A 17,847-nucleotide genomic window follows, 5' to 3' on the forward strand; every position below is an offset into this window, starting at 1 on the left:
AGTTAGAAAATGTGTCCATCCATTTTAAGCTTTTCATCCTTTCTATCAAAACCTTTGAAAACTATAAATTTTCCTCTAATGCACTGATTAGCAGCACTCAATTTTTTTGATGCCATTTATTTTCATTATCATTCCTTTAAATACATTTTCTAATTTTCCTTGTGATCTCTTTTTTGGCCAAATGGTTATTTTATGGTGAATGATTTTATTTCCACATATTAGATCTTCTCTAGATATATTCTTGCATAAATTTATAATTTAATTTTATTATGATCAAAGAATATATCTTATATGAATTCACATTTTTTTAAATTGTTGGGTTTTTTTTTATGGCCCAGACTAAGTGTGTCTTGTGAAAGGTTTCATTTGTATTAACAAAGAATGTGTGTTCTGCAGATGTTAGATATAACGTTCTGTAATTTCAGTTTGGTCAAGATGGTTGGTAGTGTCATTCAGATCTTCTCCTTTCTTACTGAATTTTTGTCTAGTTGATTTACCATGTACTAAATAGAGTGTGTTAAAATCTCCAATTATGTTTGTGAACTTCTCTGTACTTCCTTTTTGTTCTGTCAGCATTCCATGACTCTGTAATTAGACACATACACATTCATCATTATTAGTTCTTGACCCTATTTAGCCTTATGAAATTTTTGTATCTCTGGTAATGCTTCATATCTTGCAGTTTGTTTTGCCTGACATTTCAACATTTCAGTATTTGCATGGTATAACTTTCTCCATAATTTTCCTTTCAAACAATTTTTTTCTTTTTCTTTAAATGACTCTTGTAATAGCAGTTTGGTATTACTTTTTTATCAAGTCTGACAATCTGCTTTTTAATTGCGATCTACTTATGAATCCATTATTCCATTTATGAGTGTTTAGTCCATATACTTTTTTTAATAAATTTATTTATTTTATTTTTGGCTGCATTGGGTCTTCATTACTTGCACGGGCTTTCTCTAGTTATGGCAAGCGGGGGGCTACCCTTCGTTGTGGTGTGCGGGCTTCTCATCATGGTGGCTTCTCTTGTTGTGGAACACGGGCTCTAGGTGCACAGGCTTCAGTAGTTGTGGCTCACGGGCTTAGTTGCTCCATGGCATGTGGGATCTTCCCAGACCTGGGCTTGAACCCATGTCCCCTGCATTGGCAGGTGGATTCTTAACCAATGTGCCACCAGGGAAATCCAGTCCATATACATTTAATGTAAGTACACTTAGGGCCAATTTGTTGCTGTTTGTTTTCTATTTATTTTATCTATTTTTTTAAAATTGAAGTTATTCCTCTACAACTTCTTTCTTGCCTTTTTATTCAGAGTTAATCACATAGGTTTTAGTTTTCCATTAGTTTTCTCTGTTGCCTTTTGACTATACCTATTTGTGTTATATTTTTAGTAGTTGTCTTATGGATTACAAAATGCATCTATAAATGATCACAATACAGTTGACACTGTATTGTTTCACATTTAAAATAGAAACCTTGTAACAGTATAGTTCCATATACTCCCTCATCCATCATGCTGTTGATGTCATGTATATTACACCTACATATGCTATAATTTCCACAACACAGAGTTATAACGTTTCTTTAAAGAGCCTTTTAAACTTTTTTTCTTAGACCTTTTTTTTTTTTTTTATGGTACGCGGGCCTTTCACTGTTGTGGCCTCTCCCGTTGCGGAGCACAGGCTCTGGACGTGCAGGCTCAAGTGGCCATGTTTCACGGGCCCAACTGCTCCGTGGCATGTGGGATCTTCCCGGACCGGGGCATGAACCCGTGTCCCCTGCATCAGCAGGCAGACTCTCAACCACTGCACCACCAGGGAAGCCCTGTCTTAGACTTTTAAAGAACTAAAAGAAGAAAAGAATAAACATTTATAGTTTTCTTAGATATATATACCATTTCTAGGGATCTTCATTTCTTCCTGTAGATCCAGATTACCTTCTAGTGTTATTTCTCTTCAATCTTAAAAACTTATTTTTGCATTTCTTGGTTTGCCAGTGATCGATTCTCTCAGTCTTTTCTTATGTAAAACATATTCACTTTATCTTCATTTCTGAAGGATGGCTTAGTTGAATATATACTTCTTGGCTGACAGTTTCCTTCTCCTATCCCCAACTCTTTATAGGTTTCCATTGTTACTGGCCTCTATTATTTCTGTTATGAAATCAGCAAAAATTTATTTTGCTATCCTCATTATACAATGTTTTGTTTTTTTTCTGGCAGCTTTCAGAATTATTTTCAAGGTTTAGTCTTTTTTCTTTGAATTACAACAATTTGACTATGAGGTACTTAGGTGTGGTTTTCTTTATATTTATCCTGCTTGGGTTTTGTCAAGATTTCAGGATTTGTAAACTGATATTTTCCATGCAGATGGGAAGTTAAAATTTTTTTCTGTTTTATTTTCCTTCCTCTTGTTTGTACTTACATGCACATTGAAATTTTTGATATGTCTCACTGATCTCTAAATTTCTTTCATGTTTCTTTAATCTTTTTTCCCTTTGTTTTTTTAGATTGAATTAGTTGTATTGTTCTGTCTTCAAGTTCACTGCCTTTTTCTACCATTCCTGATCTGCTGTTAAGTCTATCAGTGATTTTTTTTTTTAATTTTAGTAGTGTTCAACTCTAGAATTTCCATTAGTATTTTTTGTATTTTCTGTATCTAATAATAAGGTACCCTATCTATTCAGCCACTATGTATATATCTCCTCCTAAGTGCTTGAACATATTTATAATCCCTACTTTAAAGTTCTTGTTTGCTAATTGCAACATCTGGGTCATCTCTGGCTTGGTTACTATAGACTGCTTTTGTTGTGTTTGTTTTCATGAGTATGTGTCACCATTTTTTTTTTACTTATTAACATTTTGATTGACTACTGAACATTATGAATGATATGTTGTAGAGATTCTGAATTCTGTTATGTTCCTCTGAACATGTGCTCTAGCACAAAGATATTATGGCTAGACAAATTCCCAGCTCTGTCTCCCTTGCCATGGACATTGACTGAAATCTCTGCTTAGATTTTTCACTTTCTAGCTACTGTGATTTTACAGGACCCTTGAGGTCTTTCCCATGCCATGCATAGATGATCCAAGTGTTTGAGGTGGATTTATGTGCAGATATTGGGGTTCATGCCTTCTGCAGCTCTTCTCCAAATTTATTGCCTGATCTTCTAGTCCTAAACTCTATCTTCTGACCCCTCAAGCCAGTTTAGTAATGCTGCAGCCTTCTACTAAGCTGCACAGTTGGGGGAATTTCCTCAGGAAAAAGGCTACTAACTTGTAAGTCTCCTTGGGTAAATCTTCCCTTCTCAGGGTAGACTTCAGTGTTTGAGCCCTTCTGCCATCTGCCCAGATGGTTTCTCTCTATTGCTTTTGACATATAATTTTCTTTGTAAATATTATGGGAAAGAAAATTAAAATTTATTATCTATGCAACAAAATCAAACTTCTTACATTATAATATCATCACCTTTAGACTAGAGTATTATTCTATAAAGAGATGTTTATACACAAATATAATTACTTCATTTCATATATAATAATTATTTTAATTCAGATATAGGAATTTTGAGGAAAACTAAAGTGTATGAAATCTATGTAGTTTTTTATCTAAAATATTTGGAAGTAACTGTCTACTTGGTTTTATAAATTGCTTTCATTTGGTCAACAAGTAATATTTGTTTGAAACTAAGGGTTTTTACCTACTATTTCCTTTATACTTTCTAGGAAAATATATACTTAGAGAAAAACATGTCAAATATTTACCTTAAATATTTCTGAGATTTGATTTTAGAGCAGTAGGAGTTTTGAAAACATAGAGGTTTCAGTTAAAGAACTGGAATAGCTCTTAGTGACCTATTGATGATCAAGATATAAAGGCTTGAAAGTAAATCATATTATAACCTCCTTTGACTTACTTTTGGTGTTTAGCAGAAAACTAATAATGCAGATTTCAGAGTTATGAAGTAGTTTTAATAATCCTATTGCCCCCCACAAATCTTGAGAACTAAACTTACTAGTAAATATATTTTCTTTAAATAGGATTCATGGTTAACAAGTCTATCATCATCATCCCTTAAAGAAAGTCTCGGAAATTCCTCTTCACCAGTATCTGGGGAAAAATCCTCCATCACAGGTGATTATATCAAATTATTCTACCTTATTTTATTTATGAACTCTGTATTGCTTAGAATGCTATTTGTAAAAGAAATAACACTTTACACAGTTATAGGAACAATATATGTTTGTGTTTGCCTGAGTTTTAATCCCCAAAACACAATTTATTAACCATGTGATTGTAGATGCAGAACTTCATCTCTCAATGCCTCAATCCCCCAAGTTATAATAAGACCAATCTCATAAGGCTATTGTGAAAATTAAGTGATACTATGCATTTTAGCCACTAACTCAATTCCTGGCACAAGTAGAGTATTCACTAAATGTGAGCTATTATTATGTAGGCATTGCTGCAATAGTCAGCATAATGGTTAGGTGAACTTTTAGAGTGAGACTAAACTGGATTTGAATCTAGGTACAACTACATGAGAAAGTAACTAACCTTTCTGGGCCTGTATGTTGCTCTTTAAAATGGACTTAGTAAGAGTAGGGTGGTTGTGAGAATTAAATTAGTTTTAATACATGTAAAGCATATAGAACAGAACCATCGTTAGCACATAGTAAGTGTGAGGTATGAGTAGTTAACATTGTTTCTTTCCTTAGTCTTATGACATATAACTTAATGAGAGCTAAAGGCATAGCTGTTTTTAAGACTGGGATGTATAACTTATATTTATTAAGTGCTTAGTATGTAGTACAATTTTTGTCATATTACGGATGAGAAAAACTGAAGTGCAAAGATATTGGGAAACATACCCGAGGTCAGTGATGGAGCCATAATTTGAATCTTTTGCTCCAAAGTCCTTGTTCTTTTCACTGAGTACTTTGATTAGCAGCTCTAAAGAATCCATTAATGATACTTTGAATCATGAGTAGTCTCCAAATATGAATGTATAACTGGAATTATAAAGTGATATTATATCTAGCTTACCTAGATATAAAATGAGTTCCCCAGAAATGGCTGGAATGAAAGCCTCGTAATTAAGACTTTGACAGTAAAGATACAGGTTGGCCAGTAGGTGGATCCTAGTAGAACTGAAAGTTGGTGATCAACGCAGAAAGCACTGATTTTCTGTTGAACATTCTAAAGTGTGGTAGAATCACAATAATAGAAGCAATTCTGTAAAAGCAAAACTGAATCCTCCATGCCAGAGCTTAAGCCTGTCCCTTGAGCACTGAGAGGGTAAGTACTAGGCCTTCCTTTCCTGCCCTTTTGGTATCAGAGGCAACACTGCATCTTAGTGGAGTAAAACTCTAAAGGATGGCTTTATTCTCTGTGTGGTGGCCTCTTCTAGAACTGCATTGATTCTTGGTTCTCTCTACACCTGTACAATATTATAAGTGCATTGCTAGTAACTGTAGTATCTTAGAAATCTGTGCCTCTTGCTCCAGCTAAGAAACACAGGCTTTTGAATAGAATAGATACTGCCATTTCACTTACTTGGTTTATACACCAACAAGGGCTTGTGGCATGTCTATGGTTTAGGGTTGTTATTCCATTTTCTAAGGTGTGTCAAATGCTTTAGTAGATTTAGTAGCCATTTTTTCTTTTGTAGCTCACTTGGGAAAAAAGTTTATTCAAGTTGAATATGATAGTTTTCTCCATTTATTATTTTGCAAGAAAGAGATTATAGACAGTTTTCATTTAGCAGAAAGCAAATGAATCTGTTACCCACCTTATTAATTCAGAAGGGAGATTTAGTTCTGTTACTCTGTCACAAAATAGATCAGAATGAAGAATGCACTGAAAACCATAATTCCTTGAAATCAATTGAAAATGAAGAGAACTCAGTTTTGATAGACTTTGTTACTACACTTGAGAAACCCAAGGAAAGTCAAGTGACTACTGATGACCTTGAAGAAGAAAAGGAGAAAGCTGAACTGATTATGAATGATAACTTAACAGTTGATGATCCACCACTGTTTCAACTTCAGAGTATCTTACGCACTGAGTCTGCAAAGGTATTTATATAAAATTGTACCTTCTATACTACAGCTTAAAATTCAAAATAGAACTTTTAAATATTTTATCTTCCATGTTAGGTACATCTGAATTATTCGTGGAAATAATGGTATTATACTGTCAAGTGATTCTTATTCAATAGAATTTTAACTTCAGGGAAGGTTTGCAGTGAAAATAATAAAACCCAACATTTCATTAAAAGTTAACAGAAGTATATGATCATAATATACTTTTAAATGTTTCAGAAATACATACCCAGAAGTGGGTATGTTTCTGTAGGTCTTCATGTTATAAAAATGCAGCTGTCTGGAATAATTTCTAAGGTTTTGAGTTAGTGAAGGATATTCCTTTGGATATCATTTTAAAATATTTTATAAATTTTAATAAAAATCTTTAAGAAAAGTTTATAGCATCCATACTTACTTAAATGGATGGACAGGATCATTATCAGGAATATTATTATTATTACCTTGAGAACCAGATTTGTGATATGTAGGATTACTTGTCCCTACACTATGTTGCACCAGAGTACTATACTGTTAAAATTTATGGGGAGCATTTTTAGTCTTTATTTCTCCTAAATTTTCTTTTTTGTGTGTGTGGTATGCGGGTCTCTCACTGTTGTGGCCTCTCCCGTTGCGGAGCACAGGCTCCGGACGCGCAGGCTCAGTGGCCATGGCTCATGGCCTAGCCGCTCCGCGGCATGTGGGATCTTCCCGGACCGGGACACGAACCCGTGTCCCCTGCATCGGCAGGCGGGCTCTCAACCACTGTGCCACCAGGGAAGCCCTATTTCTCCTAAATTTTCTTTATGCAGTTTCTCCTGCAGTTAATTGGTGGCTATGTATACTTATTACTAGGGAAGATAACAGCTGAAAACTTGTGGTTGAACAGGACTTTTATAAACAGAGTATTAAGTTTTTATTAAATTTTATGGAGAAGGTTCATTAAGCCACATTCCAGGTATATTGTCCTTAACCAGTTTCCTTAGGAAAAAGCTCTAATGCCAAGTTAGGGATGTGTTTATATCTGCTCTCTCTTTAGTATTAGCACCCATCTGTCCATGTAAAGTAGAAAAGTTATTCCTTAAAAGGACGAAGGGTATTCTGGAATTTATAGACAGGTCTTAGAAATGTTTAACAGAGGTAATTCTAAATTAGAACAGGTGATTTATATATAACAAGTAAGATTATAGCATATTTCTTTTGAATGAATCCTTGGCTTTATTCTTACTCTCTACTGAGTGATCTGAAGTCTGATTAATCATTCCCCTCTAAGGTCTCTTTGTTGGATTCTCCCCATGGAATAAAAAGCAGACTCCTCACCACTGGAGATCTCATACGATTCTTCCCGGACCTTATACTCCTCAGCTTTCCCTGCCATTCACTGTGCCTCAGCATCGTTCACCTTTTTTGGTTTCTCAAAATTATCAAGCTCTCCATAGAACATCATGTGGCCCTTTGTTATTCATCATTTGTCTGAGCTCTGATGTCGAGCCTTCAGGGAGGCCTTCCCTGACCAAATTCATTATTGTGGCTCGTCAACTCCACTCTGTCACTGTCACTGGACCCTAGTTTATCTCCTTCATGAGTGACATTAGTTTACGTGTTTATTGCCAGTCAACCTCCCTAAAATGTAATATCCTTATTTGTTCCTGGTGCCAGCTATACTTGACACATAGTAGATGCTTAAAAAACATCGATTTACTGGAAGATTGGCCTCTAAGTCTAACTGTGATAGATACAGTGAGTAATCCATCTTTGGCTTTTTCTATTTAATAGAAAATAATTCAAGATAGAAATATGAAGAGTAAAAAGTCAACAAATAATAGAGCATCCAACGCATCTGGCAGGTAATAAAGTTATCATTTTCCCTCAGTTATGGGTTTACATTCCAAGAAAACTAGTTTTAGTTTAACTTCTGTACAGTAAATTTCATTTGGTGTTACTTAATTTTCTTCGTATGAGAAGAATGAAGTAGTTACTTCATGGTAAATCCCTCTAGTTGAATATATTCATTTATAAAAAGGAATTGATTAAGGATCCTCTATGTTCTACATTGCTCCTGGGATATAGTTTCTTTCTCCTATTTTTCCTGAGACAGTAGATATACAGTGGTAATAAAGCTGAAGTCCAGCATTCACCTTCTCTATTAAATGTCTTTGTCCAACACATGAAAAATTGTACTTTAAACTTAGAGGTTCTATGGACTAAGTTGGTTTATTAAAATGATAAGAATTCATAAATGCTATTCAAAACCTTCTGAATCTTTTAAATTATCATTAGTCAAATATAACAGGGGTCAGCAAACATTTTCTGTAAATTTGTGAGTTAGTACATATGTCAGGTCTTGTAAGCCATATGATCTCTGTTGTAACTACCCAGTTCTGCTATTGTAGCAGGGAAGACACTGTTGGCATTATGCAAATAAATGAAAAAGCCAGGGTGCAATAAAATTTATATACCAGAATAGATGGGGGGCCAGATTTTCCCACCAACCCTGAAATAGAGGTTACTAGTCTAACTTTATATTTAAGATGGTTTATGTAGCAAAATAACATAAGAAACTATTAAAACCTACTTATTAATATTGTCTTTTCCCATGTAACTTGAGTCCATGTTTGTTAAAAATGTTTTAATTACAAAATCTTAAAAGAAAAATTGCATTGAAGCTATATAACTTAAAGTAATAAAATTTAAATTAGGTTGAATAGGGGTCTTTGTATACTAAGGACACATCACTTTCAAAGTAATTATAATTTATTAAATTATAATGTAGTTTTCAAATATAGTATTTGCAAAATCTAATGAATCTGTCTTCTACCAAGTGCAGTTGTAATAGTTTATCTTGATTCATTTGGATCTTTTCAGATTAGTGACCTCTGAGTTAAGGAAACCTGGTTCTCTAAGGAGAACTCCGTTGACAGTTCCCACTTCTCACTATTTAGGGACTTTGAGAGTCTTGGACCAAAAGCCCTCACAGAAACAGAGCACAGAACCTGACAGAGCAGATAACATAAGGGCAGCTGTTTATCAGGTAAAAAGGAAAATATTTTTTAAAAAAATTAGAAGAATTAATCACTTACATAAGGTTTGTTTATCAGGAAGTAAAATGACCCTGTCAGAGATGATGATTTAATGTTTAATTTATTTCCTTTATAATACCTGAACAATCCAAAGCTGTTTTTTTTTAATATATATATACTAAATTATCTCCTTCTAAGCTTTGTTTAACTGATCATAGTTGTTTTTAAAGAAAGAGAATATGCCATGGCAATTGATAAAAATACAGCAAAAGCAAAATGTAGTTGAGGTACACCTATGTTCTATACTTTTTCTCCTTTAAGTTTATATAGTTATGAACAAAAAGAGTTTTAATTTTTTTTCTTTCCTGAGACTTTCTGTATTTGAGTTAAACTTACATAGAAGAAAGCTGTCCTAATTTTTTCACAATTCCAAAAAAGAAGTCTTTTTTTTTTTTGTCTTATTTTTTGTACAGAATATAGTACACTTTGGAACATTGTCCATGTGAATTTCAGAGAAAAATGTTAATATATGTAGTCATTACATTACACATTATATTACACATATATAAATCATATACACATGATTTTCTTAATTCTTGCTCATCTTTACATATTAGAATATTATCAGAAAAAGAATGATACTAGTACATATAAAATCTGTAAGTTTTATGTTTTGCTTTTTTAAAGTTTTAATCATATATTCAGAAATAAGAATTCTAATTCATTTGCAAAACTTTGAATATCATATAGCCTTTTTCTTGTTCCCACAGGAGTGGTTAGAAAAGAAAAATGTTTATTTACATGAAATGCACAGAATTAAAAGAATCGAAAGTGAAAACTTAAGGATTCAAAATGAACAGGTATTCTGAATATAGAAGTAAAAAATATTCTGGATTTTTAAGTCAGTAAAATAGTCTGAATGTTTAATATTTTTAAATCAACTGTTTTTTAAATGGTGAAATAAATTGTATATAAAAGAATTGATTTCTGATTTTATTTCTCTGGTACTTTATACATTTTTAGTTTGATATAAATATAACTGTTTTACATGAAAACATGGATACACAGAGATTTTTATTATTTATATGTGAGCAATTGCTTTGGCACTACTGATTATGAACTTATTTTTTCTTGTGACCATGTACCTATTTCATTATTAAAAATTGACTTTGATATTACAACTTAGCCAGGAATATAAAGGGTCATCAGACATTAACCTTCAGTTTTCCCCTTTTCTATCTTGAGTTTTGTATGTATCTTCAAGACCAGCCTCTACCTGAGTATTTGCCCCTATCCTTCCCACTGACTGGAGCTGGGCTCTCATTTCAGTCTCTCCTGTACTTCACCTTCTGCCTCTAACTCCTTCCTACAACATGCTCCAGTTCTTTCCCATCTTCTAAAGTAAAATCCCTGAAAAAAACAAAAGAAAAAAAAACAACCCTTCATTGTGCTTTTTTTTTTTTTTGCGGTATGCGGGCCTCTCACTGTTGTGGCCTCTCCCGTTGCAGAGCACAGGCTCCGGACGCGCAGGCTCAGCAGCTATGGCTCACGGGCCCAGCCGCTCCGCGGCATGTGGGATCTTCCCGGACCGGGGCACGAACCCGCGTCCCCTGCATCGGCAGGCGGACTCTCAACCACTGCGCCACCAGGGAAGCCCCCATTGTGCTTTTAATACTACCATGGATAGAAACATATTTCCCCAGTGCACAGCACTGTGTGGAGCAGCCCTGCAGGGGACATGCCTGGACACTGGCACTGCCTTTGCAGCATTATCTGCCACAGTCAGCGCCAGACACCTCATTTGCTCTTCACAACTCAGTGAGGGAGCTCATACTTTTACTTCTAAATTATGTTATCTCTATAATAAAGCTTTATATCATTTAATGCTAAGCAATATTATAAGGCAAACATAGAATATTATGGGATTGGATTGAAGTAAGTAAAGTAATAACATACTTGCTATATGTTCACCTACATATTTTCTAATCTGGCACATGTTTTCAACACTTGGGATATGTTTATGCAGTAAGAATTTTATGCTCTGATGTCAGTCAAAACTCAGGGTTAAAGCACAGATCTGTAGTTTACTGTGTGACTTGACCAATTTACCTTACTCTGACAGGACAGAAAGGTGAAGTTAAAGTTAAAATATCAGGAAAGTTACAGGCCAGAAAGGTAAAGTATATAACTTTATCTTTCTGGCCTGTAACTTTCCTGATATTTTTCTTTTAGTGCAATATTGCATTATGAGCACTTTGCAGTACCAATTAGCCTTTTACAGTTTATTTTCATAGCATTTGTTCAGTGTACTTCCAAAAAAAATTCCTTCCCATACATGGTAGTAGATCAATATCTGATAAATGTTTAAGAAAGGACATTTTAAAATGCAGTGAATAATTCAGATAACATTCTTTATCAATTAACTTCTCTAAATCTATTTTAAATAGATTGCTTTGAAACCTAATTTGATGAATATGAAGGGAATTAAAAAAAATGAATGTATGTATATCTATATCTATCTATATTTGTCTATTTATACATATACATATTACTGTCTATTATTTTTCCAAAATAGAAAAGAGCTGCTAAGAGAGAAGAAGCCTTAGCATCATTTGAGGCCTGGAAAGCCATGAAAGAAAAGGAAGCAAAGAAGGTAGCTGCAAAAAAAAGGCTTGAGGAAAAAACCAAGAAGAAAACTGAAGAAGAAAATGCTGTGAGAAAAAGAGAAGCACTGCAAGTATGCAATGGTTTTGACTATCTTAATTATTTTTAAAATATTTGAAAATTAATGATTAACTGTGGTTTTACTATTTTATTATATTCACATTAAATAAGAGTAACTCTGAACTTTTTCAGTCTTTTGAAAAATGGAAAGAGAAAAAGATGGAATATCTTAAAGAGAAAAGTAAAAAAGAGAAAGAATATGAAAGAGCAAAGAAACAGAAAGAGGAAGAAACTGTTGCTGAGAAAAGGAAAGATAACGTAACTGCTATTGAAAAATGGTAATCCAAAATAATGAATGTTTTGATAGATCTTAAATTAGTAACACTTTAGGCTTTTCTAAAATTCATTTACTTGAATGTTACTAATGCACTTAGTCTCATTATTGTCTCATTATTGCAAAGACACATTAGGGAATCTTTATTATATATTCTCCTTTAACTTGCCAGTGTTTTGACTATCCTACATAGGAATGAAAAAAAGGAAGCTGTTTTCAAGGAAAAGGAAAAAGAGAAAATAAATGAGAAAAGAAAAGAAGAACTGAAAAGAGCTGAGAAAAAAGATAAAGATAAACAAGCTCTTGAAGAATATGAAAAATGGCTGGTAGGTGTTATTTGTTAATGCATTGTGTCTTTTAAACGTACTTGTTCTGACTTTTCTGTCCCTTGTTCTGACTTTTCTGTCCCTTTTCTGTCCCTGACTTTTGTCCCATGCCTACTGACCATTTCTACCTGGAAGCTACCTTGTTGAATTCATTCTCTCCTACATATATCATAATTTATTTGATCTACTCATTTCTATTAATGATTCTACTATTCCTTAAAACACTCAGGCTTAAAACTTTAGTCATAATAATGTTCCTTACCTGCATCCCCACATTTAGTCACTTACCAGTCATGCCCATGCGTCCTTTGCAATGATTCTCCTACCTAAAATTATAAAAAAGTGTACTGACAAGTGTATTACTGAAGGTATACCAGGTTAATTTAGGTGGAACTTGGTCCTGACACACAGTAAAATTGTATTTAATGAGAAAGTTATTCCATTTTTTATTTTCTTTTGATCTTTCTGATGACCTCGAGGAGAAGGTCTTATTTAAGTGTTTTTTTAATGAAAGCAATCAAGTATGAACGTTGGGAGAAATGATATCTAGCAGGACTTTATATTCTTTGTTTCAATGTACTTACGTTTATAGTTACTTTTCAGTGATGGCAAGCAAAATACTGTTTTCTGTTTTAAAATATCAATATAAATATATATTTTATTCATTTATTTTTGAATAAGTAAATAAGTAATACATTTCAGATGCATAAGTACTTTATGTGAATAGTTAACACGTTCACATGTTCAGCAATCAAAAAGTGCAGAATTTCTCCACAGGGCTTAGGGTCCAGTAGGGTTTCTTATCAAACTTTTTTGAATTCATGTCTATCAGCAAGTTAAAAAAATGTCATCCAGAGTATTTTTTTATTTGCATTTCTCTGGTTAGGATTGAGCTTGAGTATCCTTTCATTTGTGTGAGGATAATTTATATTATTTTTCCTGTAAAGTGTCAGTTCATAAACAACATTTTTTCATTGGTCTTTTTCTTACTGATTTCTGGAAGCTTTTTTATGTACTAGGGAAATTAGCCTACCATTTCTGATATGAGTTACAAATTTTTTCCCATTGTATTGTTGGTCTCTCAACTTTGCTTATATCATTATTTTAGTAAATTTATTTATTTATTATTTATTTTTGGCTGTATTGGGTCTTCGCCTGTGCACACAGGCTTTCTCTAGTTGCGGCAAGCAGGGGCTACTCTTCATTGTGATGTGTGGGCTTCTCATAGCAGTGGCTTCTCTTGTTGTGAAGCATGGGCTCTAGGGTGCATGGGCTTTAGTAGTTGTGGCACGCGGGCTCAGTAGTTCTTGCTCACGGGTTTTAGAGAACAGGCTCAGTAGTTGTGGCACATGGGCTTAGTTGCTCTGCAGCATGTGGGATCTTCCTGGACCAGGGCTCAAACCCGTGTCCTCTGCATTGGCAGGTGGATTCTTAACCACTGTGCCACCAGGGAAGTCTTATATCATTTTATTCCATGAAGAATTTTATTTTATTTTCAGGTGTCAAATCTATCAGTCTTTTTTTATGGCTTCTGATTTTCAGGTGTAGTTGAAAGGACTTCCTCCAAAACTTAGGCTCCCATTTTTCTTTGAATAACTTTATGATTTTATATTTAACATTTTAACATTTGCTCCACTTAGAATTTATCCTAGTGTATGATGGGAAATATGATTCCATCTTTATTTTTTCCAAATGCATCTTTCATAAAACAGCATATCTTTTACCCACTGATTTGAGGTACTGCCTTTATTATATGATACATTAGATCATTCCCATATTTTCAGGTCTGTTTATTTCTTAACTTTCTGTTCCATTGGTCAATCTCACTGTACATACTCCAGTACAACACTGTTTCATCATCAGGACTTTATATATTTTCATATATGTTTGGATTAATCTCCCTTCATAACTCTTCATTCAATGTATTTCTGAATATTCTTGGGGGGTTTTTTTCCACACAAATTTTAGAATCAGTAGTAGCTAGAGACACACACAGGACCCAAAGCAGGCTATTTAAAGATAGGATAAAAAGATGCAACACTTAGGAATAAACTTAGGAAATGTGCAATACCAATATAGAGAAAACTTCTGAAGGACACAAATGAATACCTGAGAAATTAGAACAAAACTGTCCTTGTATAGAAACAATCTTATAATGATGCTATAAAGATGTCAGTTTTCCCTGAAATAATTTACAAATTTAATGCAATCCTAATAAAAATACCAACAGAATTTATTGTTGTTTATGTGTTGACTTTACTACTGCTATAATGCTAAATACATGCAGATAAACAGTAATAAGGCGATCAAAATTGGTTCAGTCGTTTGAATGAGGATAGTAGTGTTCTATGATGATTTCCTTAGATTAAACTCTTAAATAATGCTTTGTTCTAAGAAAAATTTAAAATCTTCTTATATTAAGGAGACGTATGCTAATTCTGCTAGTATCTTTTAGAGTAGTAACTGAATGTAAATGTTTCAATTTTCAGTTTTATTTTCACATTGTCTTGAAAATGAGATATAATTTCCTTAGTGACTAAGTCATAGTTAGGTACACAATGTTTTATTACAGTGGTTAGTCACTTTCTCATTCTAATCAATCCTCTGGAAAATAAAAACTCATCAAAGACCTAAGACAAAGTAACTTGTTTTGGTATACAATATATCCCTACAATACAGCTCTACCTAAAAAAAAAAATCCATGTACAACATGTTACAGCTCTGTTCCCCATCTTACCAATTTCTTATTGAAATTTGTTTGCAGAGAGAATGGAAAAATACCCCTATACAGAAGAGCTAATTACTTCAATTTTCATGTAAAGTAACATCTCAAAATTTTGATGTACAACCTAGTTTGGGGAGTGAGCAATTGATGGGTCACTGTTTTAAGTGAAACTTGTAGCCAAAGATCAGGTAAGATGCTTCTTCAAGCTGGTTCCCAGATTAATTCTTAGTTACCTTTAATAAGAAAATAAGCAAAAGATTCAGACCCCAACAAACAACAGACAGGAGGACTTTTTAAGAAACCTCTTTTAATTATTACTCAAGATAACATTGATTCATGTAAATTGACATTAAGGTTGATAATTAATTGCCTATTTTCTGCCCTAACTTTTTAGCACCTGCCAGCAAACTCAAGGTTGCTTCCAGTTCCTCTCTCTCCCTATCTTAAATGGAATGGACAGTGAGGTTTTCTCAGTCAGTTTCTGAGGACACAGCATGGTCACTGCTTTTCTCTCACCTAGCTAGAGGGCCTGCCTCTCTCTAAAGTAATAAGATGATTGACCGTGGTCCAATTACAGCTTTTATTTTCTCAGGATTCTGAAAGGAGGTTCTCTGTTTATTAGAAATAACAAAGATGAAAACATTCTCATGACGAAGAGCAAAATGTTAAGACAAAAAGAAAATTTCACACCTCTCTTCAATCCTTCTGTTGTATGTGAATAATTACATGTTAATGGAACCTTACATTACCATATTCTTCTTGTGATATTATCAATTCCATTTATGTACTGATGAAAGAAGCATAGACACCTAATAATTTACCAAAATACCACTCCTCCCAAGCCATTCAGCCTGCAGAGGCAGGGTTGTCCAAGTGTTCCGTGACACCACTGCTCTTTGGAATACAAGGAAACCACTAAACTTTATAGTTTTAGCAGAAACTTGAAGAAATGGAGAGACAGTCCAAGCTGCAGAATGAAAGGCCAAATGCTATTAACATTTCAGGTATTCCTAGATCATTGTTTAGATTTCATATTAATCCTCAGATACTCAGTCATTTCTTGGAAGGGAGTATAGCAGGGAAACGAAATGGTTCTAAAATTCACCTGGTATAATAAAAATGTGAGACGATGGAAGATAATATTTTCAAAATAATATGAAGCAGGACTGTACCAATCAAGCAATGAAATATGAATTTACCATTTCACTCTCCTGTGAATCTGCATTCTTCTACCCTCCTGGATTATTCCCATCAAGTCTCAGGATAAGTAATCTTAATAAAAATAAACTCTCTTAATTCTTCATTTCCCTCCAGCTATGATCCTCATCTTTTTTAATAGCTAAACTTCTGGAAAGTTTGTTTACACTTCCTTAGTTCTTCATATCCTTTTCATCCTCAGTAAACCCCCATCTTATCCCTTTTCTGAAACTAAACTAAACTTTGAGAGTTACGATTTTGCCAGAGCATCTAGACTATAGTATGTATTCTTTTCTGCCCTGTTTCCTAGACCTCTGGGCATTCTGCACAGTCGATTTCCTCTTCCACTTGAGCTTTCTCCTCCTCTGCTGCCATGTTCCCCGGTTTACCTCTCAGCATTCTGCCTTTCTTCTCCAAATCACCTGTTGACAGCTCTTTTTTTTTTTTCAAACCTGTGTTCTAAATGTTACTATGGCCTGTCAGGCCCCGCCTGATCTTACACGTATACCTTGTCATTCTCATCTGGACCCCGCTCCCATCTCCCGCCAGGCTTTATTCACACTGGCTCTCTGGCTTCCTCTCCCATCCCAAGTTTTCCCCACTTGTCAGAGTCCTCACACACACTCTTCTGTCTGCGTGGGGTGCCCTCCCCTCAGTGCACATCACCAGTGGCTCCTCTTACCCATCATGTCTCAAAGTGACTTTCCCTGAATCCACTTTTCTTTGAAAGTAAGTACTTCCTTTCATTTTTTATCAATCACAACAGCTTATTTATATGTTTCATAGAATTTCACACAATTTGGAATTATCTGTTGTTTATGTACTTGTTTATTAACCATCTATTTTGAAAGTTCCCTAAGGGACAGGAACAGTAACCTGTGTGTTTGTATTTTATAATCACTTCATACATGGCTCCCTGTATACTGCTTGACCCAGAGTAAGATCTCAGTGCTTAACACTGAATGAATGAGCACAAATTATAGTATAGTACAAGTAGAATAATAGCTTCAGAACCTGTTACCTGTAAGGATGTACTATATAATAAAGGAACACAAATTAATGGATGTGAGGCAATAACAATTGGGATTATTTGTGACATTTGGATATAAAATCACTTCAAACAATTACTTTACTGCAATACAAACTTCAGAAGATTTAAACATTAAATATAAAATGCCAAACAATAGAATACAGCATATTAATAATAAAAAATCAGTATATTTGCTGGCTGGAGGGTAATTTCCTACAACTTTGGAGAATAAATCATTATTGTCCAGCAAAGTCGAACATATTCATACCCTACAAACTGGCAATTTCACTCCTAGGCATATACTTGGAGAGAAAATCTTGGCTTATAAGCACAAGGAATCAAACAGGGATATATTTACAGCAGCATTGTCTTTGTGTGGAAAAAACATTAGAACATCATGTCTTCAACACCAAAATTGATTAGTAAACTGTGATATGTTGATATACTGGAATTCTGTGCATCAGTGAAC

The 17,847-nt window shown here is 34.1% G+C and overlaps 1 protein-coding gene across 4 annotated transcripts in view; it reads left to right on the forward strand.

Annotated features, from left to right (window-relative positions):
- The window catches only part of MAP9 (microtubule associated protein 9), a 36,863-nt gene that overhangs the window by 13,826 nt on the left and 5,190 nt on the right, over positions 1-17,847 (forward strand). For all 4 annotated transcript variants that reach the window (XM_060299654.2, XM_060299653.1, XM_070045605.1 and 1 more), the window contains 8 exons: positions 4,040-4,133; positions 5,841-6,076; positions 7,859-7,929; positions 8,948-9,113; positions 9,873-9,962; positions 11,678-11,839; positions 11,959-12,104; positions 12,294-12,426. In XM_060299654.2, coding sequence (XP_060155637.1) covers positions 4,040-4,133; positions 5,841-6,076; positions 7,859-7,929; positions 8,948-9,113; positions 9,873-9,962; positions 11,678-11,839; positions 11,959-12,104; positions 12,294-12,426 — 1,098 coding nt within the window. The remainder of the gene's footprint in view (positions 1-4,039; positions 4,134-5,840; positions 6,077-7,858; positions 7,930-8,947; positions 9,114-9,872; positions 9,963-11,677; positions 11,840-11,958; positions 12,105-12,293; positions 12,427-17,847) is intronic.

Source organism: Globicephala melas, chromosome 5, assembly GCF_963455315.2.
Source record: "Globicephala melas chromosome 5, mGloMel1.2, whole genome shotgun sequence".
Lineage (NCBI taxonomy): Eukaryota > Metazoa > Chordata > Mammalia > Artiodactyla > Delphinidae > Globicephala > Globicephala melas.